The 26,973-nt window shown below is 43.0% G+C and overlaps 3 protein-coding genes across 8 annotated transcripts in view; 1 reads left to right on the plus strand and 2 right to left on the minus strand.

Moving 5' to 3' along the window:
• Positions 1-6,545, minus strand: part of KLHL20 (kelch like family member 20) — a 31,412-nt gene extending 24,867 nt beyond the window's left edge. For 3 of the 6 annotated variants that reach the window (XM_036441938.2, XM_036441936.2, XM_045583212.1), the window contains exons 1-2: positions 6,389-6,544; positions 5,532-5,595 (exon numbers count right to left, since the gene is read on the minus strand). In XM_036441938.2, coding sequence (XP_036297831.1) covers positions 5,532-5,554 — 23 coding nt within the window. In that variant the 5' untranslated portion in view covers positions 5,555-5,595; positions 6,389-6,544. Of the gene's footprint in view, positions 1-5,531; positions 5,596-6,388 lie in introns of all 6 variants that reach the window. The other 3 variants (XR_004988646.2, XM_036441940.2, XM_036441939.2) reach the window with 2 other exon arrangements.
• A 4,620-nt stretch (positions 6,546-11,165) lies between these two features.
• On the plus strand, positions 11,166-23,524 carry ANKRD45 (ankyrin repeat domain 45). The gene is made up of 5 exons (XM_036441948.2): positions 11,166-11,586; positions 12,007-12,177; positions 19,171-19,265; positions 22,721-22,859; positions 23,141-23,524. The coding sequence occupies exons 1-5, from the start codon at positions 11,199-11,201 to the stop codon at positions 23,170-23,172; spliced, it is 825 nt and encodes a 274-aa protein (XP_036297841.1). The 5' UTR covers positions 11,166-11,198; the 3' UTR covers positions 23,173-23,524.
• On the minus strand, positions 13,856-16,037 carry TEX50 (testis expressed 50). Its single transcript, XM_036441954.2, has 2 exons — positions 15,696-16,037; positions 13,856-14,793 (listed from the first exon to the last, which is right to left on the minus strand). Exons 1-2 carry the CDS (start codon positions 16,035-16,037, stop codon positions 14,536-14,538), a joined length of 600 nt encoding a protein of 199 aa, XP_036297847.1. The 3' UTR covers positions 13,856-14,535.
• Positions 23,525-26,973: the final 3,449 nt, after the last annotated feature.

Raw genomic sequence — 26,973 nt, forward strand, 5'->3', positions numbered from 1 at the left:
AACCAATTTCGGCTATCCTTACCTTTTAAAAATATAATCTCATAAGTGGTCTTGCTTCCACATTTGCTAATTTATAATCTTTTCTCTAAACATTTATTTAGACCTTTTAATTATAAAAGACAAGATGGGATGATAAAGACCATTAGAAGTGCTTGGTTTGCAGAATTTTGGGTTTTGTTTTGAAATGGAAATAGAATATCATTAGGAGGACTTTTAGTTCACCATCATACTGTCTTACGTGAAGCTGTGCCATACACTGAACTACCTAAAGATCTATTATTTGTTTTTTAGCCTGTTACAGAGGTTCTAGTATAAGGATTGTGACAGAATTAAACTGTTTGGTAGAATGAAGTAACAGTAATTTTAAAGGGAGGAAGTTTTTGTTGTTTTTTTTTGAAGGGGGGGGGAGAAAGGAAGAATTATAAGAGAAAGGGAAACGAAGGGGAAGGTGAAGGAAAGGGAGACTTTTAAAATTGTGGCGGGTCCTGGCCGGCTTGGCTCAATGAATAGAGCATGGCTGGGGACTGAAGGGTCGCGGGTTTGATTCAGTCAAAGGCATATGCCTGGGTTGTGGGCTCGATCCCCAGTGGGGGGCATGCAGGAGGCAGCTGGTCAATGATTTTCTCTCATCATAGATGTTTCTCTCTCTCTCTCCCTCTCCATTCCTCTCTGAAATAAAAAATATACTTTAAAAATAAATAAATAAATAAATAAATAAATAAATAAAATGGCGGTGGGTTGTGATCTAAGAAGACAGCCAGTGAGAAAATGATGAATGTCCAAAATACTTTATGACCCTCTCCACTATCCCTAAACCTGAGGTATTCAATGGCAGCAGTTAATGGAGGCAAAGAAAGAGACAGTGAAGCCCTACACAATTTGGCTCAGTGGACAGAGCATTGGCCTGCAGACTGAAGAGTCCCAGGTTCGATTCCAGTCAAGAGCACATGCCTAGGTTGTATGCAGGCTGGATCCTCAGTGGGGGAGTGTATAGGAAGCAGTCAATGAATCTCTCTTATCATTGATGTTTCTAGCTCTCTCTCCCTTCCCCTTGCTCTCTGAAATCAATAAAACATATATATATGTATTATAAAGTATATATATATATATATATATATATATATATATATAGAGAGAGAGAGAGAGAGAGAGAGAGAGAGAGAGAGAGAGACAGCGAGTATGAATCATTTTTAGAAAGAAAAGATACAGTGCTATGTCTGCTTAAAGAAGTCAAAAACTGAAAAATAATTATATACTGACACTAAGAACCCAAAGGAGGGAGAAATTTAAAAATATAAGCAAGAGGAGGAGAATAAATAAATGATGGAATGAGATCCTTGAAGAGGGGAAGTGCGCAGAACCAAAACCAGAGGGATGGACCTTAGATGTAAGAGATGAGAGGAAAGGAGTGGGAGGGAGATAATATGGAAACAGACACGTTTATTTTGGGGAAGGAGGTGTCAGGAATTAGGAAGTTCATAATGACCTGTTTTCTGTGAAGTTGGGAGCTGGGGTGGCAGGTCACCTTCTGGCTGTGAGCAGAATGGTGGCAGGATCATGAGAACATGGGTAACCGTGTGAAGAGCTGCTGTGGCCCAAATGATATTAAAGACTCATGAACTCCCATGGCTGGTTTTATCTACTGGTAATCAACAGCCCAAATCAGAGAATAGAAATGTCTGCATAGAACTAGGCATAATAGAAACGCCTAATTAATAATAGGTATGCCTGAAATACCGCAGACAAAAAGAGTTGAATGGTGGCTAGAAAATGGTTGAAACTGTGTGAAATGAGAAGGGGCAATGGCATGTTAATTTTGACAAAGGACAGATGGAATGAACATTCAGGAGATTATAATTAGAAAACGAATTATTAGCACTTATGATTTCAGAGAGCGTTTTCCTGAGTGATAGTAGAAGCGGATTGTTGAAGTGAGCGAAGGTGAAAGTCACAAGAATTTAATTTAAGAAGCCAAGGGAGTGTAGGCTAGGTAAATAGATGTGTCATTCCCATGAATATTAATATATCCTAAAATCATAGTGAGGAGAAGAATCAAATCATGTGCATCCTGGAAACATAAACCAAAAAAACAAATCAAACATCTTAAATATTCTTCATGTTTACCAAAGGAATGTTTTAACTCTGGTAACTCCCTAAGTAAATAAAATTTCTGTCCACCCAAAATTGTGAGTCAACTTCAAATTTCAGAGCTATCATGTCACACATTCCTCAGATCTTGTAATCCCAAAGTAATATTCTTAATTGAGAAAAGAGTCATTTTCTATAAGTGGGTAAGATAAGTTGAAATCAAGCACACAAAAAAGTTTAGAAAACAGTCTCTGATTCTAAAACATTTATAATCTATTTTACCTCTTTGTTCAAAGACCTACAGAATCTTTCCTTAGCTTGGAATTATGTTCCTAAGCTAAGAACCTTTCTCTCTCCTTCTCCCTTTCTCTCTGTAAAAACCAAAGACAGCGAGTGAGTGAGAGAGAGAGAGAGAGAGAGAGAGAGAGAGAGAGAGAGAGAGGAGGCATCAATGTGAAAGGAAACATCACATGCTTCTTACACACGCCCTACCAGGGATGAAGCCCACAGCCCAGTATGTTCCCTGACCGGGAATTGAACAGGCCACCTTTCAGTATGGATGACACTCAACCAACAGAGCCACACTGGCCAGGGCTAACTGAGCATCTCTCCTTTTACATTTCAAACAGTTTGCTTTAATTTGGAAATTAACAGCCTGAGCTTAGAAAAAAGATTCAGCTGATTTGACCCTCTTTAAAGTCCCAAACACACTTAGAATAAAGAGAACTAGAGGTTTGAGTATGGAAATCCTTAAAACAGAAAAACCACCTGTTATTATAAGTGCCAGTTCTGCTTATTAGAAGGGCACCTGCGAGCCACTGCATCCATACCTAATTCCATACCAGAATGCCAAGCTGTTAATCCTTAATCTGAAAACAGGTCACGAATGATTCCTCCTCAGACATCTTATCACTGCTTCTTGGACAAAATAAGGGTCAGCACGGGTGCCTGGGCCCGGCAGTCAAGGCAAGGTGAAGGAGGCAGGGCCAAAGGCAGTGAGAGCCACTGACCTCTCTCTAGGTAAGGAGAGCAAAACCTCCCCGGGTTCTCCTTAGCAACTCTGCTGACACCTCGTTGGTAGCTCTGTGTTACGTAGCTATCCCAAAATGCAAGGATTAAGCCATCAAGCACATTTAATTTCCTTAAGTCTACAGTGGAGAGAGAAAAGGAAGGAGAGGTGTTGAGCAAGGAGCATGCAGATTAAGCAATATATCAAACACTACTACTTTTAAGCAAACATTTTCAACTGACTGCAATAAATAGGAAATTCTAAAAATAAGAGATCTGAATGGGATATATATATATATTTTTGCCTTTGAAGTTGAACTCAAGGAGAAACTCGTTTGATCTTCACTGTGAGTGAAAATTGATGAAACTCTCAATACAATTAAATAAAACAAGACCCAAAGAACCTAAAACTTTTTACCCATTTTATTTTTTTAATATATTTTATTGATTTTTTTTACTGAGAGGAAGGGAGAGGGATAGTTAGAAACATCGATGGAAGAGAAACATCGATCAGCTGCCTCCTGCAACCCTCCCCCACCCCCACTGGGGACATGCCCACAACCAAGGCACATGCCCATGACTGGAATCAAACCTGGGACCCTTAAGGCAGATGCTCTACCCACTGAGCCAAACTGGTTAAGGCTTCTTACCCATTTTAGAACCCTTACAGGCTTTTTGTCTTAGGTCACACCTTAAATTTCCTGGTGCTCCCCAGGGTTCTGTCTTTGGCATCCTTCTTTTCTTTTGACCCTCATTTACATCCACCACCTCTAGAACCTTCTGCGCACTCATGACTCACAATTTAAAAAAAAAAATCTCCAACCCAAACTGCTCTTCTGCTCCAGACCCATATTCCAATTGGCAACGCTCCCTGGCTTGAGCCAAGTGATGGTGATAAAGAGCTGTAACTCAATGGCACAAGCATTCTCCAAAGTGACTTTAAATAACTGGCAGTATTATGTAATAAGGCAGAAAAAAAAATGGGTGTAATCAAATGAGTATTTTATATAGAAATTACTGAAAAAAACATTCCCACGCCGTGCCTCCTCTTTTTAAAGAAGAATAAGCTCTTATTTTAGCAATTACATAAGATATAAAATTTATGGCAGCTGAGGATGAGAAGCAATTTGTGGTTTTTATAACCGTGTTGAAGTGATGAAGTACGTGTGTTGTTAATTTCATGTGCTTCCTGTCCAATATTATTGCTACTATAGAGTAAGATATAAATAACATAATGGCATTTGTTACTTTCCATAACATCTCTTCATCTGGAGATCTCAAAGCATTTTAAGCATTCCTTATTCTCAATCTCCTGATCAGATACATTAGAGGTAAACTGAGGCACAGGGAGATGAACAGCTCAAGGTCAATAAAAAAATCAGGAACAGATCTGGAAAAGGATATATTCTGATTTTTGCTTCCAGTTTTAAGTTATAAGCCATACCCCCATCATGAAATGTTTCTTTTGTTTATCTTTGATGTTAAAATTAGTTCATTTCTGAACTAATTTTACATTAATTGAACTATATTTAATTAATTAAATATAGTTCAATTAATGTATTGTAAAATTAGTTAAAAAAATGAAGAACTTGAACTGGGCTGATTTTGTTTCAATAAGGGCTCTTGTCCTACTTGTTAGAACAGATTGAGAAAAAGTATTACCGAGTTTTAGGGTTGGGATGACCTATAATTGTCTACATTTCCCCTCAAACTGTTCTGCTTTTCTACGGACTGAGTTATTATGTCCAATATCTTTTTAAAAAACATTTTTATTAATTTTTAGAGAGACAGGAATGGAGAGAGTGATAGAAACATCAATGATGAGAATCATGATCAGCTGCCTCCTGTACGCCCCTACTGGGGATTAGCCTGCAACCTGGGCATGTGCCCTGACCAGGTGCAGAACCAGTGATCGCTGGTTCATGGGTAGAGAGGCTCAACCATTGACCCCTCCAGTGGGGTGTCCAATACCCTTTTTCACTCCTCAATCTTCCCTGCAATGAGGCTATTTTAATTAACAGAGCAATTGTCATTACCAAATATCAATGAAATAACTAGAATAATTAGACATTCAGTACAGTGTATTATAAATAATCATTATACTTATATGGCAACAGAACCCTCTACATTCTACAGGAGATTAAAGACTGTAATCCATCCATATATCATAGTACATTTAATGATTATCCCAAAAAATTACCATATTAATGACACAAAATTCAAAGCACTCCTTAGAAATGTTTCTACATATTACTCTATTTAAAAGCTATTAATTTCTGATATTTACTATTGATTTATTTTAGAACAAGAATCGTTTGTAAACTTTTGTTAAGCTCTTAAAATCATTGCAAACTTTAAAACAGATTTGTAAACTTTTAAAAACATTTCAATGAAGCCCCGGATTATTACGAAGTGGATTTCAGTGAAAGGCCTACCTGCGCATTGGCTTTCCTTCCATGCACCATGAAAAGCACCCTTCACCACACGCTAAAGCCGAACCTGAGACAACAGAAAAGCAGTCACTTAATAAAAACTGTTTCTCAGCGATACACCGTTTCACGGCCTGTTAGACTGCAGGCCTTCTGCAGATGCACAGCCATAACCTTTACTTAGCACCTTTGCGATGGATGACTATCCTCAATCTGAACCGGTTGTGAGGGGAGGTGCGGGGACGCGCGCTCAACAGTCTGATCTTCAGGTTCGTCTCTTCCCGCGGCGCCGGGAAGCGGTGCATTCGGACCTCACGGTCCAGTGCGCTCACCGGCTGCCCAGGCGGCCCATCACGGAGAACAGGGAGCGGCCGGCTTACCAACGGGCCCGAAAGCCAGGGGCTGGTCCCGGAGGGACAGGGGCAGGGGCAGGGGGGGCATCTGCCTTAGAAAACAAACGACTCCGCTTTCACAGCACAGAGAAGCTGCCGCTCCACATTAACGTTCTCCTTCCCAGCCGCCCCCTGTCCCCGGAGCACTGCCCGCCACCCCTGGGCCCGATCTCGCTGGGTCCCCGGGGTTAAACGGGGCGCCCCTCCCTATGTCAGCCCTTGTCTGGGGGTGCTGCCCGGAGAAGCCCCAGCCCCCCAGGCAGGCAGCCCAGCGCCCCCGGGCTCCGGAGGGGGGGTGTCAGCCGGCTGGGGTGCGGTCCGGTGCCCCAAGCGCCCCAGCTGCCCCTCCTCGGCGCCGACTGACAGGCGGCGGGAGGAGCTCGGCCCTCACCCGCCCGGGACTCGGCGACTTGGAAGCGCGGGTTTTCCCAGCGGCCCGGGGCGGCCTCCGCGCCAAGGCGGCTCACTCACCGGCTCCGACACTTTCCTCTCCCTTTGCCGCAGCCTCGCCCGCCCGGTCCGCCCGCCGCCGCCTCTCCGCCTCCGCCTCTGCAGCCGCTAGCGCCGGCAGGACGCCGCTCCTCGAGCTACTTCCTCCCCGGCGCTCGCCCGGTGCAGCGGCGGGAAGTGGTCCTCATCGCAAATCCTTCCCCCGGAAGGCGCTTCTGCCGCCCAGAGGTTCCGGCGCGGCTCTCCTTTGCATCCAGTTCTTTCTATCCCGAAAGTGACTACTTGGCGAGTTCACCGCCGAACTGGCAGTATTTGAATACGGAAGCCTCCTTTAAATGAATGAATGAATGAACGAACGAATGAATAAATAAATAAATAAATAAATATCTGTATTGTTAAAAAAAGAAAAAAAATCTGTATTGTTGAAAGTATTACATATGTCCCCCTTTTCTCCCCATAATCCCCCTTCAGGCCCCCCCCCTACCTCCCCTCTCCCCCTTCGCTCCAGGCCTTCACCACCCTGTTGTCTGTGGCTATGCATAAAGGTTTTTGGCTGAAGCAGCCACATCGCTTCCTTGTTTTCCCCAGCTGAAGGCAATAGAAAGATGGGCCTAGTCACAGAAAGCTAGGGATTTTGATTTATTTGTAGCAGGTGAGTCTCCTGAAGGCACATTGAGGGACACATGGGGTCCACATATATCTATTAGGCCCGGACTATGTGCAAACTGCTGAGCATACACAGCCACATCAGAAATAGACTCCACCGTGGGGAGTTCCCACACTTGAACTTTCAAGATACCAGAGTTTTACCCAGGATTCTAAGGCTATGTGTCAACTTGCCCTTTCACTTAATATTAACCACCAGGTACTAATAGAACACTTCTGAGGGTGGGGAGAACTTTTAAATTTGTTATTCGCCCGATTTTCCCACAGCACGTAGCCATGTGAGTTTTACTATATATTTAGGGGGGGAATGGTAGAGTAGGGGATACAATTTCAGTAATACCAGTGAAACACTTGGTGGTTTCCTAATAAATATACAAGTTAAGCACAAACGTAACCAGATTTTCCTTTAACGGTTCTTCACGCGGGATCTTCAAAGGTCTGTCCAGTTGGTTCTGAAAGAGAAAGAATACCTTTTGTTAATTAACTTGTAGTGGAGAATGCATGGCTTTTGGGTCTAGACATGCATAGTTTCAAATCCCAACCCTGTGACTGACTAGTTTTGTGATTTTGGCCAGATTTCTTGGTGCTCTGCCCTCAGCAAACTGTATATTCTGAAGGAAGGAAACATTCTGGTCAGTGGGTGCAATGTATCAGGCAGAGAGATATATAGAAGAAATAGGGGTGGGTTGTTGCTAAGCTCACGTGATGCTGTTTAATGAAATAGGTTGATAAATTGGCTACTAAACGCTAAGCAGCCCTGACCATTTTTGGCTCAGTGGATAGAGCATTGGCCTGTGGACTGAAGGTCCCAGGTTTGATTCTAGTTAAGGGAATGTACCTTAATTACAGGCACGTCCCCAGTAGGAGGTGTGCAGGAGGCAGCTGATCAATGTTTCTAACTCTCTCTCTTCCTTTCTGTAAAAAATCAATAAAAAATATATTTAAAAAAACAAACAAACCCCACACACAAACACTGAGCAGGAAAGCCAAAGGATTTCCTAGGTAACAAATACAGGGGCTTTCCTCTTCTGTAAGCTGAGGACCAGATCCAGGACTTAATCATGAGAGTAGCAGAGCCTCAGAGAAGATTAAACTCTCAATATTGGCAAGTCTGCTGTGCCCAGGACAGGGTACTAGCTGGGAACGAGTGGAACCTTAACAATGGAGACATCTGGCGGAGTACACACAGGGCTGGCTTTGGAAGGTGCCGGGACAAGGGGACAGAATACAAAGCTGAATAGGGGAGACTTAACTCTCTCCTGGGAGACGGGACCTAACGGCCATGGCAGAGATCTCAGGAGACAGTACAAACATGCCGCTAGCATGGCTTCCTAAGCACAGAGAGTGACGGCCCATCCTAAAGGCAGTCACGATGCCAGGATTACCATGCAAGGCTGTGGAACAAGGGATTCAAACGTTAAACAAAAAAAAGTGAGCAAGCGAGAGTGGACATACAATGCAAGCCTGGGAAACCCACAAGGCAGTTATAATCCAGGCGAGGGACCAGAGGGCGCATGCTTTTGATACCCCATCCCATTGCCCACCCCACTCCCCCTTAAAAAACCATCTGCTTTGGGTCTTAAATAACTGAAGAGAGAGAGAGAGAGAGAGAGAGAGAGAGAGAGAGAGAGAGAGAGAGAGAGAGATCCTAAGTTCCTTCCACTCCTGCCATAGCTGGCACTTATGAGGCCTCAGGAAATGCCACTGGGTGACCGTGACCATAGCCATAGGTGAAAGCTCTCCCATAGACTAAGCTGTCCATTATAATTACTATCCTTCGTCGTTTTTAGGTGGCATCTTCCTATTTCTGGAAAATTCTTCCATTTAAAGGCCAAAGATAAGCTACCAATGGGGCACACCTTACTTTTTTTTTTTTGGTTTGTTTGTTCTAAAACAAATATAGACAGAAAACTTACAAAATAAATAAAAACCCCGCACACCACCTTCAAAGCACAGCGATGTTAATCATTCAGATTTTAACCGTCCCTCTTCGCCTGCCGCGCATCCTCGCACCCCGCGTTCTGACCTCTGGGTACAGAGGCAGCCGTCGCCATGGTTACCGCGGACGCCGGGATCCCGGGAGCTGAGAGTGCGCACGGGGTGTCCAGGGCTGAGGTGGGCGAGTGGGGAACGGGCACCTCCCCACGGCGGGAGGGAGCTTTGCCTCTGCCCCGAGCTGTGCTTGCAGAGCGGTCCCGCCTCGTGGGCAGCCTCGGGGATCAGGGAGATCCCTAAGGGATTCAGGCCAAAAGGCGAACTCTGGTGCCCCTCTGCCCCTCTTTGCAGGCCTGCCACTCACGGTCCTCTTCCTCAGGCCTCCCCTTTGGACCTTTAGCCCTGGGGACCTTCCAGAGCCGGGACAAGGGACTACCACCACCTCAGCTGCCTTGACTGCCTCCTCACTGTTTGTTTATGCTACTCCTGTTGCCCAGGCTGTCCTTTCCTCCCCCTAGTAAGACTCCTGCTCTTCAAAACTGAAGGGCCACCTCTTCTGGAAAGCCTGAGTCTACTTTAGATGTCCATTCTCTACTCTCAAAACACCCCTTGCTAATCTCCATTATAGCCCATATCCTGGTCATCGCTGACTCACTGAGTCTTCCCCACTAGACTCTAAAGCAAGGACCATGACCTATGTGGCTGCCTACTGTTAGTGCCTCAGCAGCCCCCAAAGAGCTCCCGCTTGAGAATTCAAAGGAAAAGCCGATGGGCTGTTTTCCCACAAGAAGTCAGTAAGTCGGTTTCACAAAAGCGTGTTGCCTGAGGCCACAGTTACCTCAAAGTTCACTTCCAAGTTCACTCCGTGGTTGGTGAGTTTAAGGTCCTCTGGGCTGGTAGACTGAGGGCCTCGGTTCCTTACTGGCTCTGGGCGAGAGGTTGCCCATGTCTCTTTCCATCATAGAACGCGAGAAGAGTCAGGGACAGAATGCCAACGAGACAAAAGTCCTGCCTGTTGTAAGTGCATTATGGAAGTGGCATCCCTTCCCGTTAGAACAGAATCACCATGACCTGCCTTCCTCACTAGGAGAGAACCGCCCATGGCGTGCATACCAGGGTGCAGGGGGAGCGGCTCTGGGACCATGTCAGAGCTGCCCACCACATGGAGTGTCCCTGTAATGTAGTCGTTTTAACTACTATGCACTCTCTTGTGTAACTGTGTCACAGTTTGTGCTCCTGTTAATGGGCGCTGTCCGCCCCACCCAGGCTTTTTGCTCTGTGAACAGTGATGCTACAAGCTCTCTCACACATATGCGGGGGCCTTTGTATCACTCCCAATTTCATACAAATTATGCCAGCGTGAGCACTGTTAAGCCTTCCAACTGGAATTAATCTTGTCCCTTGTAAATTTCCATAGCACTTCATCTCATGTGATAAGGTACTTAGCATCTATCACCTTTTATCACACTTATTTTGCACAGGTCGCCTTTTGTCCCATAAAAAAAATTAAGTTGTTTAGGGCAGGAAATAAAGTTGATTCTTCTTCGTAATTTATGTAATGCCTATATAGCACTTAGTATATTACCTCAATAGTAAGCTTTCAGTACCCATTACTGAGAGACTGAATTCTGTCTGAACATCAGTGACTAATTTTTTTAAGGTCTTAATAATCTGGCTCCCAATGATGCAACTATTTTTTCACTTCTTCCCAGTATGACCCATGTTTAGGGAAGTGGGTCTCTCTCTAACATCCTCTTTCAATCTTTCCCCAATGAGTCTAGCCTGCATTGCTCTCTGCTGTTCCTATTTTTTAAAAATAAATTTTAAATGTTCCTTTAAACATTACAAATGTTCCTCTCCCCCGCTCAGCCCTCCCATTGCTCTCCTCTACCAGGTTCCCATCCCACCCTCTGCCCTTTCCCCACCCTCCATTGTCCTTATCCATAGTGCTGTTCCTTTTGAATTTACTATGTATATCACACGTTCAGCATTTTAGAATGTATTCAGGCAGTGCATCGACTGTATTGACTTATGGTAGGTGTGCAATAAACTTTGTTAATTGAATGGATGAGATATATTATAATTACTTTTAAGCCAGTTAAGAATTTTCATCCCATCTACATTGTCAGTGGACTGGCTGAATCAGTCAATAAATAAATGACAATTTGTCTGAGTAGATTTTTATTCCCCCCCGCCTCTTTGTCTCAGGTATTGAATATTTTTGGAGTTAATGGATCTAGAAGAAGCCCCAGACTCAGAGGGTTCAGAAAAATCAGAACTTTTCTCACAGAAAGAAGAAGAAGAATTTGATGAAGGAGAAGAGGAGGAAGACGAGGAGCATAAAGAGGAGGAGGAGGAGGAGGAGAAAGGGAAGGAGAAGGTAAAGATGGGCCTTCTTAATCCTCTCTTGCAACCCATTCTCACAGGGGATGTAGACAGTTTGCAGAAGATTTTTGAGGATCCAGAGAACCCTCTTTATGACCAGACTGAACACCTCCTCTTGGAAGAAGACATTGTCGGAAGAAATTTGTTGTATGCAGCTTGCATGGCTGGGCAAAGTGAAGTGATTAGAGTTTTGGCAAAATATGGCATGAATCTGAATGACAACACAGCCAGAGGTATTTTGCCTTTTTTTTTTTTTTATCTCATCAGTATTACTTATTACTACCTAAAGGTGGATAAATAGAATGTGCCTGCTTTATATTTTGCATATATAATGTATACACACATAAATAAGAATGTGCATGTGTGTATACACATGCTGATACAGTACAGCATAGTAGTTAAGAACTCAGACTTCACTATTTGCTGTGTGACTTGGGGGCAAGTTACCTCATCATTTTGTATTCCTCTTCATCTGTAAAATGGGGCTAATAAGTGGATTTCCCTCATAGGGTGTAACCATCAAATCAGAATTATAAATATCACAGTCCTTGGTACATAGCAAGTTGGTAGACGGTAACCGCTCAATACTATTATTGCAATGATGAATCTGGAAGAGTGTAGTCTGTTTGGCCTGTCTTCATGCTGTCTGTCAGGTTATACGCTCTTACACTGCGCTGCAGCCTGGGGGCGTCTGGAAACTTTGAAAGTGCTCGTGTTGGAACTGGATGTTGACATAGAAGCTCCGAACTTCCGGAAAGAGCTGGCTCGAGATGTGGCTGCTCGGTATTCCCAGACCGAGTGCGTTGAATTCCTGGACTGGGCAGGTAAGGACACACACATACAACTGAACCAGTATTAAGCTGACTGGTTCAGTTGTATGTGTACCGTGCTTCCATCCAAGGTCAAAAAGCCATACTAATATTTTGTCTATGTCATTTCCATAGCCCTGTAGAATAATGGCTTAGAGATTTGCATGCATACAAACATTGGTTGAACAATTAGTAAATATGAAGTTTGTGGCATTCATTTTATGCAGTAATTTGGACTTGTGTGTTTAGCAAGCATTTAATACATGCTCACTGAGCATTGTCGTAGGTACAATAGGTCGTTCCTGCCCTCTGGACATTTGTTAGGTACATATCAGTAATAATATCGGAGAGACTATGATGAAGGGTTAAAATCAGCAGAGTAGATCATCATACATGCTTTGAAGTGGACGGAGGTCATGAAGTCATGCATGTGGAAGGTGAGCTGGGCCTTGAAGAACGGGTGGGATTTGAAAATACAATAGAAGGAGACAGGCGTGAGCTAACTCTAAGAGCTGGGAGTGAAAGTCAGTGGCATGTATGAAGGACAGTGACAAGACTGCTTTACTGGAACACAAGTCCTGGTTGGCACAGGGAAGCTGCAGAGTAATAAAAGCGTAAGTACATGGGCTCTTGCCTCAGATTGTTGAGTTTACGTAGGGGTATCTCCACTTGAGACCTATGTGACCTTGGACAACCTCCCCCCCCAAAACAAACAAACCAAAAACACACACAAAACAACAAAAAAACAAACACACACAACAACCCACAACACCCCACCCATTTCTGAAGAATGACCCCTAGTACTTAAGAAACACAATCCAGGGACAAATTGTGCTATTACTTTTCTGAAAAGAAACAGTTTGAGGCGTGTGTGTGTGTGTGTGTGTGTGTGTGTGTGTGGAGCTTTATTGTTTTCCTCTCCCTAATATCAATCTGTTTTGTTTGGGTCCTTACGTTCTCAGGGCAATGATACCTATCATTTCCTAGTGATGAAGATGAAAGGTGCCAATACTATCAACTATTATTCTGTTTGCAGACCGGTGATAGAATTGTAAGGATTGGCGCTTCAAGTGCATGTAGCTCTGGAATGTCAGAAACACAAACTCTTCCACATTCCACGTTTGTTTAATTCAGACTTTCAAGTGTATGTCACTTCCATTCCCTGTCCTAGTGATCAGAGTAGGAGGCATCTGGAAAGGTTTAAGGGCTTGAGGATTCCCTAATCCAAAGAGTCCTCTCCACACTGCTGAAAATTCCACTGTTAGAAAAAAATTTCTTCGGATTTTCAAGGTTTGAACACTTTTTAAGTGTTCAAGAGTCCTCCATTAAAAGAAAAATACATCAGCATTCTCTGAGCGGCACTGAGTTGATAGTTCAAAATGCCAAAGGGATGGAACAGACGTCTGTGGGAATGTGGGAAGAGTTGTGCTAAGGAAGCATGGAAGGAGGAAAGTCTGGAAAGTGGAACCATAAATAAACTTGAAAAAAGAGTTCTAATGATTTCAGAGAGGAAGGGAGAGGGAGAGAAGATAGAAACATCATTGATTGGCTGCTTCCTGCAGGCCCCTTACTGGGGATTGATTGAGCCTGCAACCTGGGCATGTGCCCTTGACTGGAATTGAACCAGGACCCTTCAGTCCCCAGGCCAATGCTCTATCCACTGAGCCATACCAGCTAGGGCCAAGGATTGATTTTTAAATATTATTGGAGACAGTATTACAGATGCCCCTCCCTCCTTGAGCTCTCTCTACCCAGCCTTAGATCTTGTATATATTTCTGGGATTTTTCATGTTTGTAATCAAACTTTCTGTCCTAGTCTCAGATCAGTGCCCCAGTATTTGTTGGAAGATATGGTAACCATATTGTTAAAAAAAAAAAAAAATTGAGATATCTGAGCAACAAAACTCAAATTAAAGAAAAACACGTTGATACTCAATTCATCATTTATTATACTAAAAATGAAAAAAATATTTTAAAAATTAATCTGTTACTTGATACTTTCATACTATTCTAGCAAAGGGCATCTGAGATGAGAAATTAAGTCTTCTTGTGGCCATAACATTTGGTCAGGAAAGCAAGGAACATCACAAATATTTAAATCAGAGATTTATTAAAACACTAAAGATTCTAATTTACAGATCAATTAATGATTTGTAATGTGATGCATTAAAAAGAACAAAATACATAAATCTGAAGCAGTGACTGTGGACCATCTTTTCCCCAGTACTTTAGTAAGTACGGATGTCTTTTCAGCTGAATAGAAATATCTTCACTCTGGGCTCCTTTGAAAAGTTTCAGTAAAGAATGTGACAAGAAAAAAAAAAATGAGAAGGGCTCACAGAGAACCATGCTGAACCTCATGCGAGTTCTCTCCTAGGCGCTTTGCGTGGTCTCCATTTTGGACGCAACTACCTGCACATGTCTCTGGTGTCCTCTGGTTCCTCCTCGGTTCTTATACTTGAGCTTTCCGTGCTTGAATTTCTTAGACGAAGGACACTGGGCCTTCTGGTCCAGGTACTCACTCATCATGGACGTCGTGGCCAACAGTTTGTAGAGCAGTTGGTCTATGTCATTGATGGACTGGCTTTCTGGTTCATTACTAACTATGTCTATGGAGGCTTGTTTTTTCAGCTAACAGGGGGGAAAGCACATGAAATTAGAGGTTGTTTTCTTACTGTAGTTCAAATGAAATTTTCTGGATAGCTATGCTGGAACACCACGCATTACTTATGGATAGGAAAGAAAGGTCATTACAGAAAACAGGTCTGAGGGCGGAAGAAATGCTCTTTCGTGTATCCTCTGTGAAAGACAATGATAATAATTACCATCAACAACATTTAAAAGGTGCTTATTATGGTGAGAGCATCCTTTTGGGAGAAGTTATTTGAATATTAGAAAAATATTTCCCTTCACTAAACATCTTCAAAGTATAAGGCAGCAACATCAGGGTCATTTCATAGCAATATGTTTATTGTAAAAGTCAATGAGCTTTTAAGATTGCCTCAGAATATGGTGTTATTGGCACAGTAGGAAATTAAAGAGTGCCATTTCCCAGAAAGTTATCCAAACATTACACATTAGTTTACAGTCTATTTAAAAAATACATGCCAACTTTCACATACTTAGCCTTCTTAGACAGACCTGGAAGGAATCTAACATACCTTATTCCACATCCTTCATTTTATTGGTGAGGCAGCTGAGAAGGATCAGATGACTTACCTCTGGGCCCAGAAAGGTAACTTCATTTCCTCTACATTCTACTCATCCTGGCTCATTACTTTCTTGATGCATTTTGTAACTTGAAAGGGGGGGGGGATTGTACTAGGTTATTTTAAGGACCTTCTAATTTAATACTCATTAGTTGAGCACCTACTACATGCCAGCCACTGTGCTAGATGCTGGGGGTGAATGGCGGGGACTGCGGAAGACTGCAGAGAGGAAAAAGACATTGTACTTTCCTTCAAAGAAGCTGGTAATCTTGTCTTTTAAACTCTGATATCCTATGACTATTACTATTTGCATTGTTAACTTACTTCTTTCTTATGTCTCTTCCACTTCATCCACAGGTAATGCACAGATAAAGCAAGTAGGATTAGAGAGATAGCTTGTCCTAAAACAAACACGAGATGTACAAGACTCGCAATTGCATCCAAATTAAAAATATTGCACCATAGTTTGTCCATAGGGTAAGGTAAACAGTGAGATGGAGCCGGCTCAACTTTCAGATACAGCATTTCTTCAGGAAGTATCTCCCATCCAACCTTAGCCCAAATAGTTCCATCACAAATGCAGGAACTTTCCCTCAATAAGCAGACAAACAACAGAAAAAACATCAGGGGTAGTCCTTGAATGAACATCTTTCTCAATTGGGACATTAAAAAACAAAAACAAACAAAAAAAAGCTATGGCCAAAACTCTGGTTAGAGACAGAGCAGGAATGCCCTGAGCACTAGTAAATGAGAATACTGAAGGTTGTCTTCCTACTTGGCACAATAAAGACTGCTGATCATTGTGACATCATCAGTCAGAGTGAATCATGGACAGAGTCAGTGACATCATAACCACATTGGAACTAAAAGGTGTTACTTAGCCAGTCACCTGGGGATACTTTTTCTTACTTTATACTAGAATTATTTGAGCTACTTCAATTTTATTTAAAAAAAAAAATGAAGACTTTACTAATGTCTTGCTAGCTAATTAATTAAAACTATAATCATATTAATGGAGTTTCATGGAAACAATTTAACTATATTCCTTCCAACTCTTCTCAAGGATAGCTGTTTTATATCTACTTTAAAAATATCTGTAGCCATGCCATTTTACACAACCTACTATCGCTTCTGTTTTTCACTCTGAAATATCCTTCCTTTCAAACGGTTAAGCAAAAAAAGTACTTCCCTGCCGAAACCGGTTTGGCTCAGTGGATAGAGCGTCAGCCTGCGGACTGAAGGGTCCCGGGTTCGATTCTGGTCAAGAGCATGTAACTTGGTTGCAGGCATATCCCCAGTAGGGGACATGCAAGAGGCGGCTGATGGATGACTCTCTCATCAATGTTTCTAACTCTCTATCTCTCCCTTCCTCTCTGTAAAAAATCAATTAAAATATATTTTTTTAAAAAGTACCCCCCCTTTTGGTAGCAATGTGGTACTATTAGGTAGTGGGTGAGGAGTGGGAAATGGGCATGGTATGTGAAAAAAAAGATGAGATGGTGAGGGGGCCATGGCATTTGTCAAGACAACGAGACAGAGACCCTGCCCTTAAGGATCTTACAATCTAGAGGTAGAAGCAAAGAATAGGTTATAAAAATTCCAAGATACTGTAGACTAAAATGAGAGCTAAATCAAATTATAATCATGTAACAGCTGATAGCACAATGAGTTTTACTTGGGACAATTAGGAGATTCACTGACGTGTATTTAAGTCAGGTTTGAAGAGTGAGTAGAATTTTGGTAGGAGGACAAGTCATCTTACATTGAGAAAACATAATAAGCAAGAAATTCTGTGTAAACATTCATATAACATATTTATTGAGCACCTCCTATGTGCTAAATACTGTTCTAGGAACTCAGAATGAATATACAAGGAGGCACAAGACAAAATCTTTATGTTCATAGAGTTTCTAGTGGGGAGACATAGAAAATAGAAAATATATCTATGGAGTGCTATGGAGAACAACAAAGTAGAGCTGTCAGGGGTTATGGCATGGCCCGCAAGTGGAGGAACGAGTGAGTGCGTGTGTTACTTTATCCAGGGCAATCAGGAAAGGCTTGTCTGATAAGATGATGCCTGAGGAACTGAAGGAGTGAGTCATGTTGACATCCGGGGACAGTGGGAACAGGAAGTAAATAATAGATAGACTCTCTGGGTGAATAAAGCTAAGATAGCTTGTGGCTAGATAGACCTTGGAAGGCCCTGTATTTTCTTCAGTAGCCAATAGGGAGTCATTTATAGAGTTTGAGGAGGAGCATGACATGGTAAACTTATTGAGTGCTTTACTGTATACCAAGCACTGTGCCAAGATATTTGTATGCAGTATACTACATTTTGTCTAATCGTTACAACTCCGTGAGGTCTGTATTACATTACTTACATTTTATGGATGAGAAAACTGAGGTGAGAGGGGTTAAGGAATTGCTGTGATCTGAATGCTCGAGTCCCTAGAATTTCACATGTTGAAATCCTAATGCCCAAATGATGGTCTTAGGGGGTGGGGGAGACCAGCAGGAATAAGGACATGTGGGTGGAGCCCCATGAATGGGATTAGTGTTCTTTTAAAAAAAAAAATATATATATATATTTTATTGATGTTTTTACAGAGAGGAAGGAAGAGGGATAGAGAGTTAGAAACATTGATAAGAGAGAAACATCCATCAGCTGCCTCTTGCACACCCCCTACTGGGGATGTGCCCTCAACCAAGGTACGTGCTCTTGACTGGAATCGAACCTGTGACCCTTCAGTCCGCAGGCTGACGCTCTATCCACTGGGACACACCAGTCAGGGCGGGATTAGTGTTCTTTTGAAAGAGTCTCCACAGAGCTCCCTAGCCCCTTCCACCTTGTGAGGATGCATTAAGAAGGCCTTGGGGCTATGAAGGAAAAGGGCTCTCACCTGACTACAATCATTTTGGATTTCCAGCCACCAGAACTGTGAGCAGTAAATTTCTGTTCCTTATAAGTTACCCAGTCTGTGGTGCTTTGCTGTCGCAGCCTGAATGGACTAAGACAGGCGTGGTGGCATTGATAGGATGCTTTCAATAAGCTCCTTTTTCTACCAAGCCACCCAAAATAAATATATTCTCTCAATAATATCAGCGTGCTTATTATACAAATGCAGTTTTGTGATAAACCCCTTAGTTCCCTCTTTCAATGAGTCCCTTCCCTAAATTCCACTCTGTATTGAAATTGTGAGACCACCACTGACTCCAGGTCTCCCAACTAGTGGAGCCAAAACGTAAACCTCGGTTTCCAGTTTAGGGGATTAGTTCTGTTTGCAACATAAAGGATGGGTTTGAAGCTGTGAAGGGCTAGAAGCAAAAAAGCCAGTTAGCTTGCCCATATACATTAATTCTATTCCATGTGTGGGTCAGAATTGGAATCTGGAAGGTGCTTTTATTTTATTTTATTTAAAATATATTTTATTGATATTTTACAGAGAAGAGGAAGGGAGAGAAATAGAGAGCTAGAAACGTCAATGAGAGAGAAACATCGACCAGCTGCTTCTTGCACACCCCTTTCCGGGCATGTGCCCACAACCAAGGTACATGCTCTTGATCGGAATTGAACCTGGAACATTTCAGTCCGCAGACCAACTGACACTCTATCCACTGAGCCAAACTGGTTTCGGCGAGTTGTTATCTTTCTTGAAATTCAATGAAAACAAACACACAAAAAAAATCTCCTCCACCCAGTCCCTTTAAGCTCTGCCTATGTAACAGTCCATTACAAACAGTTGAGCATATTTTTTGGTCTTTGTCTTATTTTTGTACATCTTACTGTCTATTCTTTCAGCTGCAAGGCTGGCTCTGAGAAAATATATTATGAAGGTCTCTACAACTCTTGCAGAATTAGAAAAGGGACCAGGGAGACTCTTCAAAGAAGACAAGGTACTACATTGCGATCATTGCTTGTTCTGAAGTCTTTTGAGATTTTCACCTTATATCTTTCATTTTACACTAACGCTCAGGCAGGCAGCAGTCCTTCCTGCTCTCTTCTCCTTCCATTTTCCTTCCCTCCTCCCCTTCTTTCCCTTCTTCCTTAAAGGCTGATAAGAGATGGACTAACAAAAAGTAATGAAAGGCAGTGCCCTTGGCAGCCCCAGATCTGTCTCTTGCTTCGACAGTGTTTGGACGAAACAGACCCAACGATGCCCCTTCTTCCAGCCTCTGACCACCGTCCAGCATCTTATCCAGTCACCACCTTCAAACCACCTCCGGGACCAGCCAACATACCGGCTTCTTCTTTTTCTTCTTCTTCTTAAAAAAAAAAAAAAAAAAAAAAAAAAAAATATATATATATATATATATATATATATATATATATATATATATTTGATTTTTTACAGAGAGGAAGAGAGAGGGATAGAGAGTTAGAAACATCGATGAGAGAAACATCGATCAGCTGCCTCCTGCATGCCCCCTACTGGGGATGTGCCCACAACCAATGTACATGCCCCTGACCGGAATCGAACCTGGGACCCCCCAGTCCGTAGGCTGACGCTCTATCCACTGAGCCAAACCGGTTTCAGCACACCGGCTTCCTTTCTACCTTAACTCCTTATCAAAGAACAACCATGAGCTCCCAAATTCATCAGAATTTTCCAGAACCACCATGAGCTCCCACATTCATCAGAATTTTCCAGAACCATGAGCTCCCACATTCATCAGAATTTTTCCAGAACAGCCATGAGCTCCCACATTCATCAGAATTTTCCAGAACAGCCATGAGCTCCCAAATTCATCAGAATTTTTCCAGAACAGCCATGAGCTCCCAAATTCATCAGAATTTTTCCAGAACAGCCATGAGCTCCCACATTCATCAGAATTTTCCAGATTAGCCATGAGCTCCCACATTCATCAGAATTTTCCAGAACAACCATGAGCTCCCAAATTCATCAGAATTTTCCAGAACAGCCATGAGCTCCCACATTCATCAGAATTTTCCAGAACAGCCATGAGCTCCCAAATTCATCAGAATTTTTCCAGAACAGCCATGAGCTCCCAAATTCATCAGAATTTTTCCAGAACAGCCATGAGCTCCCACATTCATCAGAATTTTCCAGATTAGCCATGAGCTCCCACATTCATCAGAATTTTCCAGAACAACCATGAGCTCCAAAATTCATCAGAATTTTCCAGAACAGCCATGAGCTCCCACATTCATCAGAATTTTCCAGAACAACCATGAGCTCCCAAATTCATCAGAATTTTCCAGAACAACCATGAGCTCCCAAATTCATCAGAATTTTCCCACGAAGTGGAGGCTGCGGTCCCGCCTGGCCCCCGCCTCTGCGGGCCGCCCACACCTACCTCTCGCTGGGCTTCTATTGAATATTTCCACGGGAGATGCGGCTCTCCAGGGCGTGGGCCAGTTCCTCCGAGTGTTGGCGTTGGCGGAGAAGAGGCGCGAGGGCTCCGAGCGTCTCTTAAAGATGCAAAACCAGTGCAGCGGCCACATTCTCTTCCTGGAGAAGCCTCCCCAGGAGGAGTGGGCAGAGCTCCGGACGCCGTGGAAACCACCGGCCTTGGAGAAGACCGGACCCAGGTCCTTTTAGAGCTGCGTGCTCTGGGTTCTACCCGCAGGCCCTCAGCTCCGAGACTTCCTGCAGAACCACGTCCTGCAGAACCACTTTTGGTGACATGCATTAAGAGGATGAGCGACACCTGCCTAACATCCCCAGGCTGCCGGCCCCCAGGCTGGGCGGGCGAGTGTCTCTTCCAAAGGCTCCCCCGCAGGCACCACTAGAACCCTTTGCAGCCCAGAGGCCTTTGAGGGGCCCCTCTGCCTCCCTTGGTGTCTGCCTCGTGCCTGAGCCTCTCCCGGAAACTACTAGCCATTCTTTTAACCACCCTAAGGCCCCCTCCCATGCCCTGGACCAAATGAAACAATACAGCTTTTTGCAGCAAAAAATAAATAAATAATGACAACATATTAAAGAGTGACATAGAGATGTACAAGTATTTCACCCAACAACATGAATGAATCTTTTTTTTCACTCAGAATTGTGCTGAGTGAAAAAAAATTTACCAAAGACTACATAGATTTTTATAAATCTATAAAATTTATAAATCAGAAGCAAGCAATACCAAACTATATTGTTAGGGATGCCAACAGATGGGATAAAACTATTTTATTTTCATTTTTAAAATATATTTTATTGATTTTTTTACAAAGAGGAAGGGAGAGGGATAGAGAGTTAGAAACATCGATGAGAGAGAAACATTGATTAGCTGCCTCCTGCACACCCCCAAGTGGTATATGCCCATAACCAAGGTACATGCCCTTGACCAGAATCGAACCTGGAACCCTTCCAGTCAGGGCTGGAGTTAAACTATTTTAAAAGGAAAGCAAAGATATAAGCCTCTTGAGGTGGGTGGGGGATGGGGTCGGGAGGGCACAGAAGCAGGGTGAATAGTCCTGAAGGTGTCTGTCTGCATCTTCTGTTTGGAGAGGACCACTGACATTATTGTGCTTCAAAACAGACCTGCATCATGTGTTTTAGTGTATCTGACAATATCCACTACATACTTTTATCAATGTATCACAGTTTACGTAATGGTATAAAAGATGCACAGCTATAAAGGTAGCTTGCCATATTTGCTGCATAATGAGTACTGCATGTGGACTAGTGTTCTGCATTGGATGTGGGTGCTAGCATGTGCGTGCGCGCACACACACACACACACACACACACACTCATACAAAAGATATACTTGGTATCAGGAATGTGTTTTGGTGTTGTTTCCTACATTTCTCTGCAGGATGTTCTGTGAATTTTCTTGTGACTTTCTGATGAAAAGAATTAGATATTTCTTTAAAAATATATATTTTATTGATTTTTTACAGAGAGGAAGAGAGAGGGATAGAGAGTTAGAAACATCGATGAGAGAGAAACATCGATCAGCTGCCTCTTGCACACCCCCCACTGGGGATGTGCCCACAACCAAGGTACATGCCCTTGACCGGAATCGAACCCGGGACCTTTTAGTCCACACCCCGACTCTCTATCCACTGAGCCAAACCGGTTTCAGCAAGAATTAGATATTTCTAAAGCATAGAGGTCACCAAGTCTGGGACCGTGTTAAGTGACACATTTCACTCGTGGTTTGTAAAGCACTTTACGAGATCTCTTATGAAACCAACAAAACATAGGCAAAATGAAGCTCACATGAAGTAGCCGCCGCTTTTTTAGCACTCAGTGGCCGTATATGTTCCACATGTGGCTGTATTGGGCAATGCGGACTCAGATCGTCACAGAAAGTTCTGGTAGGCAGTGCTGGTGTAGAGATGTACAGAGCTTTGTCTTTCAATAATTAAGCACATTTTCTGGGTTTGCCTGTAGAATACCATCCTCAATGCGTGCCGTTTAAGGAGTGACTGGTTGGAAGCCCATTTGGAAGCTTCGATCAGTGAGATTTTTGAGCAGAAACAACAGTTGGAAGATATTGTGACTCCTATCTTCCTAAAAATATCTACACCACGTGAGTTTGGGATAAAAAGTGGTTTGAATGTCAGCAGGATGGTGACAGAAGGAGACTTGACTTTGTCCACAGGCCGGCGTTCTATCCACTGAACATATCCACTTTGGGTCAACAAATACAACATACAGATGACATAGTACAGAATGGTACACTTGAAGCCTATGCAGCTTTATTAACCAGTGCCACCCCAATAAATTTAGTAAAAACGTACAAACTGTCTTCATTTGTGTTTTATATTGCCAACTGATTAAATGGACCTTTAAACGTCTGCTTCCTTTCAGGTCAAGTGAGAAGTGCCAAGTCTGTAGCCTAAGCCTTGGTCAGAAAAGAAGCCACAACCATGCCTTCTACGGAGCAGATCTTTTTTAGAAAGCCACATTTCCTGCCAGTATTTGTAAAGCCACACCTATTCATGACAACGGAAGCTGAGAAAATCGATGTGGGGTTTTATAAAAATGTTTGAGTATGAAACGGGATCCGCCCTGTTCTGTTCCACCCCCGTCAGCGTGCTCACGTCCGAACTCTGACCTTGACTGCTCCCCCGGGTGCAAACGCCCGTGAGCTCCGCCTGCTCCTTCCAGAGTGCGCTTGGGTGCGAATCCCTCACACAAACCACAGGGAGGCTTTAAAAGCTGGCCACAGAACCTAACCACCTTCTGTATGATGGAGGCAGAAGTGCCCGTTCAGTTAGAGAATTCCTTTAAAGAGAAGACACAGTGGCTATTTCCAGAGGCAAAATTTTTCTCCCTCTCTCCGAAGGAAAGCTATGGGATATCATTCCGAAGTTAGGCAGTATTAAGAGGAGTTTGGATCAGGATCCTCAGCTCATACAACTATTACTTTTTATTTAAAAAAAAAATACATTTTACTGATGTTTTTACAGAAAGGAAGGAAGAGGGAGAGTTAGAAACATCGATGAGAGAGAAACATCAGCCAAGGCCTTCTGCACACCCCCCACTGGGGATGTGCCCGAAACCAAGATACATGCCCTTGCCTGGAATCGAACCTGGGACCCTTGAGTCTGCAGGCCAACACTCTATTCACGGAGCCAACTGGTCAGGGCCAACTATTACTTTTTATGTTCAAAATGAGATTTACCTGTAAGGTGGTGTATAGTCTCTTAGTACACCTTCTTATTTGTCTTTAGCCTCATTCTGCCTTTGAATTAATAAACATAAATCTCTTTACTTTTATATTTAGATGTCTTCTATTCTGTAGGATTAGTGATGCAGCTATTATATCTGGACTCCACATCCATCTTCCTTCTGTTTTGTTTTATATTTTCTAGGTTTTTTAAATATCATAGTTGGTTTCATATTCGTGATTTGGAATATTTGGAATTTTTCCCCCTAGTTTTCTGGAAGCCCCTGATCTACTATGACTTTCTGGAAAAGTTTTACAGAAAGAAAATATTTTTTTAAAACCACATTTATTTGTTTTTTTCTTATGACTTTCTCTTCTTTATCTTACCCTGAAAGCTAGTTTTTATTACAGAGGTGAAGGAAAAGAAAAGCAATTCCATCACAGCTGCGGTTTTGAGGTAACACTATTTTAAACTTGTCTCTCAAATGTTAAAGTTTTGAGATCTTTTTTTGTAGCTGAGCGATTCCGTTGCCTTAACAAAAGGACAGCAGACGCTGTGGGTGTTTGGGGAGGTGTATGGAGAAGGAGCTGTGTTTGCTCTGTTTTTCCCCGCCTGGGTGCTGTGAGAAGCGCTGCAGTGATTTGAGACAAGGCCTGGGGCCATGTTGTCGCTACTCTAATTCTCCGTTCTCTGAGCCTCGCTCCTGGATATGATATTGCTCTCCGGGCAGGTGGTCTCCCTGACGAGGAGGGACTCCCGGGCCTCACTGCAGAGCATACTCGGTGAGAGCGAGGCACTCTGGAGGCCCCAGGATAAAGTTAGCCTCTCTCTCCTTTATTCCCCTTTTAGTCGTTATCCTCGGATATTGTGTAGCTTTCGATCTTTTTGCTAATGCTGACTCCCTGAAACGCTCTGTATTGGCATCTTATGCCCTTATGGTTTCTTTACAGTAAGCACGTCAATCTCAAAGACTTAACACGGGCCAAATAAACAAGGTTTAAGTTTATGTGGGCCTCAAAAAACCCCCAAAGGCTTCAATTTTCATACAAATGTAGTTTGCCCTAACCAGATTGTCTCAGTGGATAACGTGTCAGCTTGTGGACTGAAGGGTCCCAGGTTCGATTCCAGCCAAGGGCACGGATTTCGGGCTCAGGCCCCAGTAGGGGGCGTGTAGGAGGCAGCCTATCAATGATTCTCATCATTGATGTTTCTATCGCTCTCTCCCTCTCTGAAATCAATAAAGAAAAAAAATTTTTTTCAAGAAGAAAAAGCTTTAAAAAAAAAAGAAATGTAGGTTTATTTCTATAGAGACATGCTGAATACAAAGGGCCGAAATAAATAATTGTTAACATAAAATAGAACATTTTAATAAAAATTAGTATTCTTTCTTGAACATTAACTTACCAGACACTGAATAACTGCACAAATTAATAAGCGTATCGCAAATAAACCTATTTTTCTTATTGTCTGAAAGTGAAACATTTCCTGTTACACACACCAAACAAGTCAGTCCAAGACTAATGAGGTGCCCATCAGCTGCTAAAATGTTCGCTGCTGGTATTAGTGGAGAAGCGAATAAGGGAAATGAATGCAACACGATTATAAGTAATCAGTTATTCAAACATTGTAGTGATTAATCATCTATAATAATAAAAGTGTAATATGCTAATTAGACTGGATGTCCTCCCGGACGTCCTTCCAGATGACCTCCCGGACGGATGAAGCCAGAGCTGGAGGGAAGCTCGGGTGCGGGGGGGAAGCCTCGGCCGGCAGCTGGGGAAAGGAAGACCCACTCTTGCACAGATTTCTTACGTTGGGCCTCTAATTACATGTAACAGGAGACTGTAAAAATTAAGTTACAACATTTTTATTAAAACATCTCTTACATTCTGTTATATTGGCTGGGCCACAGCAAAAATATTAGCAGTGAGGCCCCTGGGCTGCGAGTTTGACATGTTTGCTGTACATTCTTACAAACTTCCCCCTCTTTCACCAGTTGCTGTGTTTGAGTTTCTCCCAAATTCCTGTGTTGAAATGTAATGCCAATACGGTAGGCGAGGAGGTGGGGCCTTGGGGAGGTGATTCGGTCATGTGGGCAGAGCCCGCATAAATGGGCCCCATATTTGGGCCCCAGCACCGAGTGAGGTTACAGCATCTGGGAAGCCGGCTCTCGCCAGACACCGAATCTGCAGGCACCACAATCTTGGACTTCCCAGCCTCCAGAACAGAAAGAAAAAAATGTTTTGTTTTGTTTTTTGTGTGTTTTTTTTGCTTATAATTACCTGATATAGTTTTTTTGTTATATAGCAGCCCAAGCAGACTAAGACACCACCTCCTGTTTTCCATCTTGCCTCCAGCTTGACTTTTCCAAAGTCAATCCTGTCTTATAATTTTACATGTCAATTATACCTCAACGCGTCTGGAAGCAAGAAAGTCAGTTCCTACCCCGGGCGGAGCACTCTGTAACCCCCCACCCACGGCCTCTGTATCCCTAACGTTAGGGAGAAGGAATCCACGTGCTTTGGGGATAACCATGGTGCTAACAGCCTCATGCTGTGTTCTGTGTAACCTTTCACATGTCTCCCTTGTGAATCGTGCGCTTTTTGTGGGTAGGGGTTTGGTCTTGTTTCTCTTCACATCTAAAGAGCCTATAAGATAATAAGAGTTGAATGAATTCTCATTGGGTGCTACCTGACTAATAGAACTCACTGGTCTTCATTCATCAATAGAGCTTGGTCACCTTTACAAAAATGAGCCCCGAATGCCACTCTCCACACTGTGCTGTGCCAGAGCCCCGCCCCACTCCCACTCCCACTGCACACAACCAGCGCCAGGACAGCATATCTAGTTTCATCTGGGACATTCACCTTGGATGCCACATGACTGCTTACGCATGTGAACACGGAGGGTTAGATAGGAATGAGAGAGTAGAATTTCATTATGACAAAGTAACTTCTTTGAAAGAAAACTACAGATTGATTAATGTTCATCAGATTAAATTTATACTGAATTTGTTTTTTGTGATCAGAG

Source organism: Pipistrellus kuhlii, unplaced genomic scaffold (genome assembly GCF_014108245.1).
Source record: "Pipistrellus kuhlii isolate mPipKuh1 unplaced genomic scaffold, mPipKuh1.p scaffold_m20_p_18, whole genome shotgun sequence".
NCBI lineage: Eukaryota > Metazoa > Chordata > Mammalia > Chiroptera > Vespertilionidae > Pipistrellus > Pipistrellus kuhlii.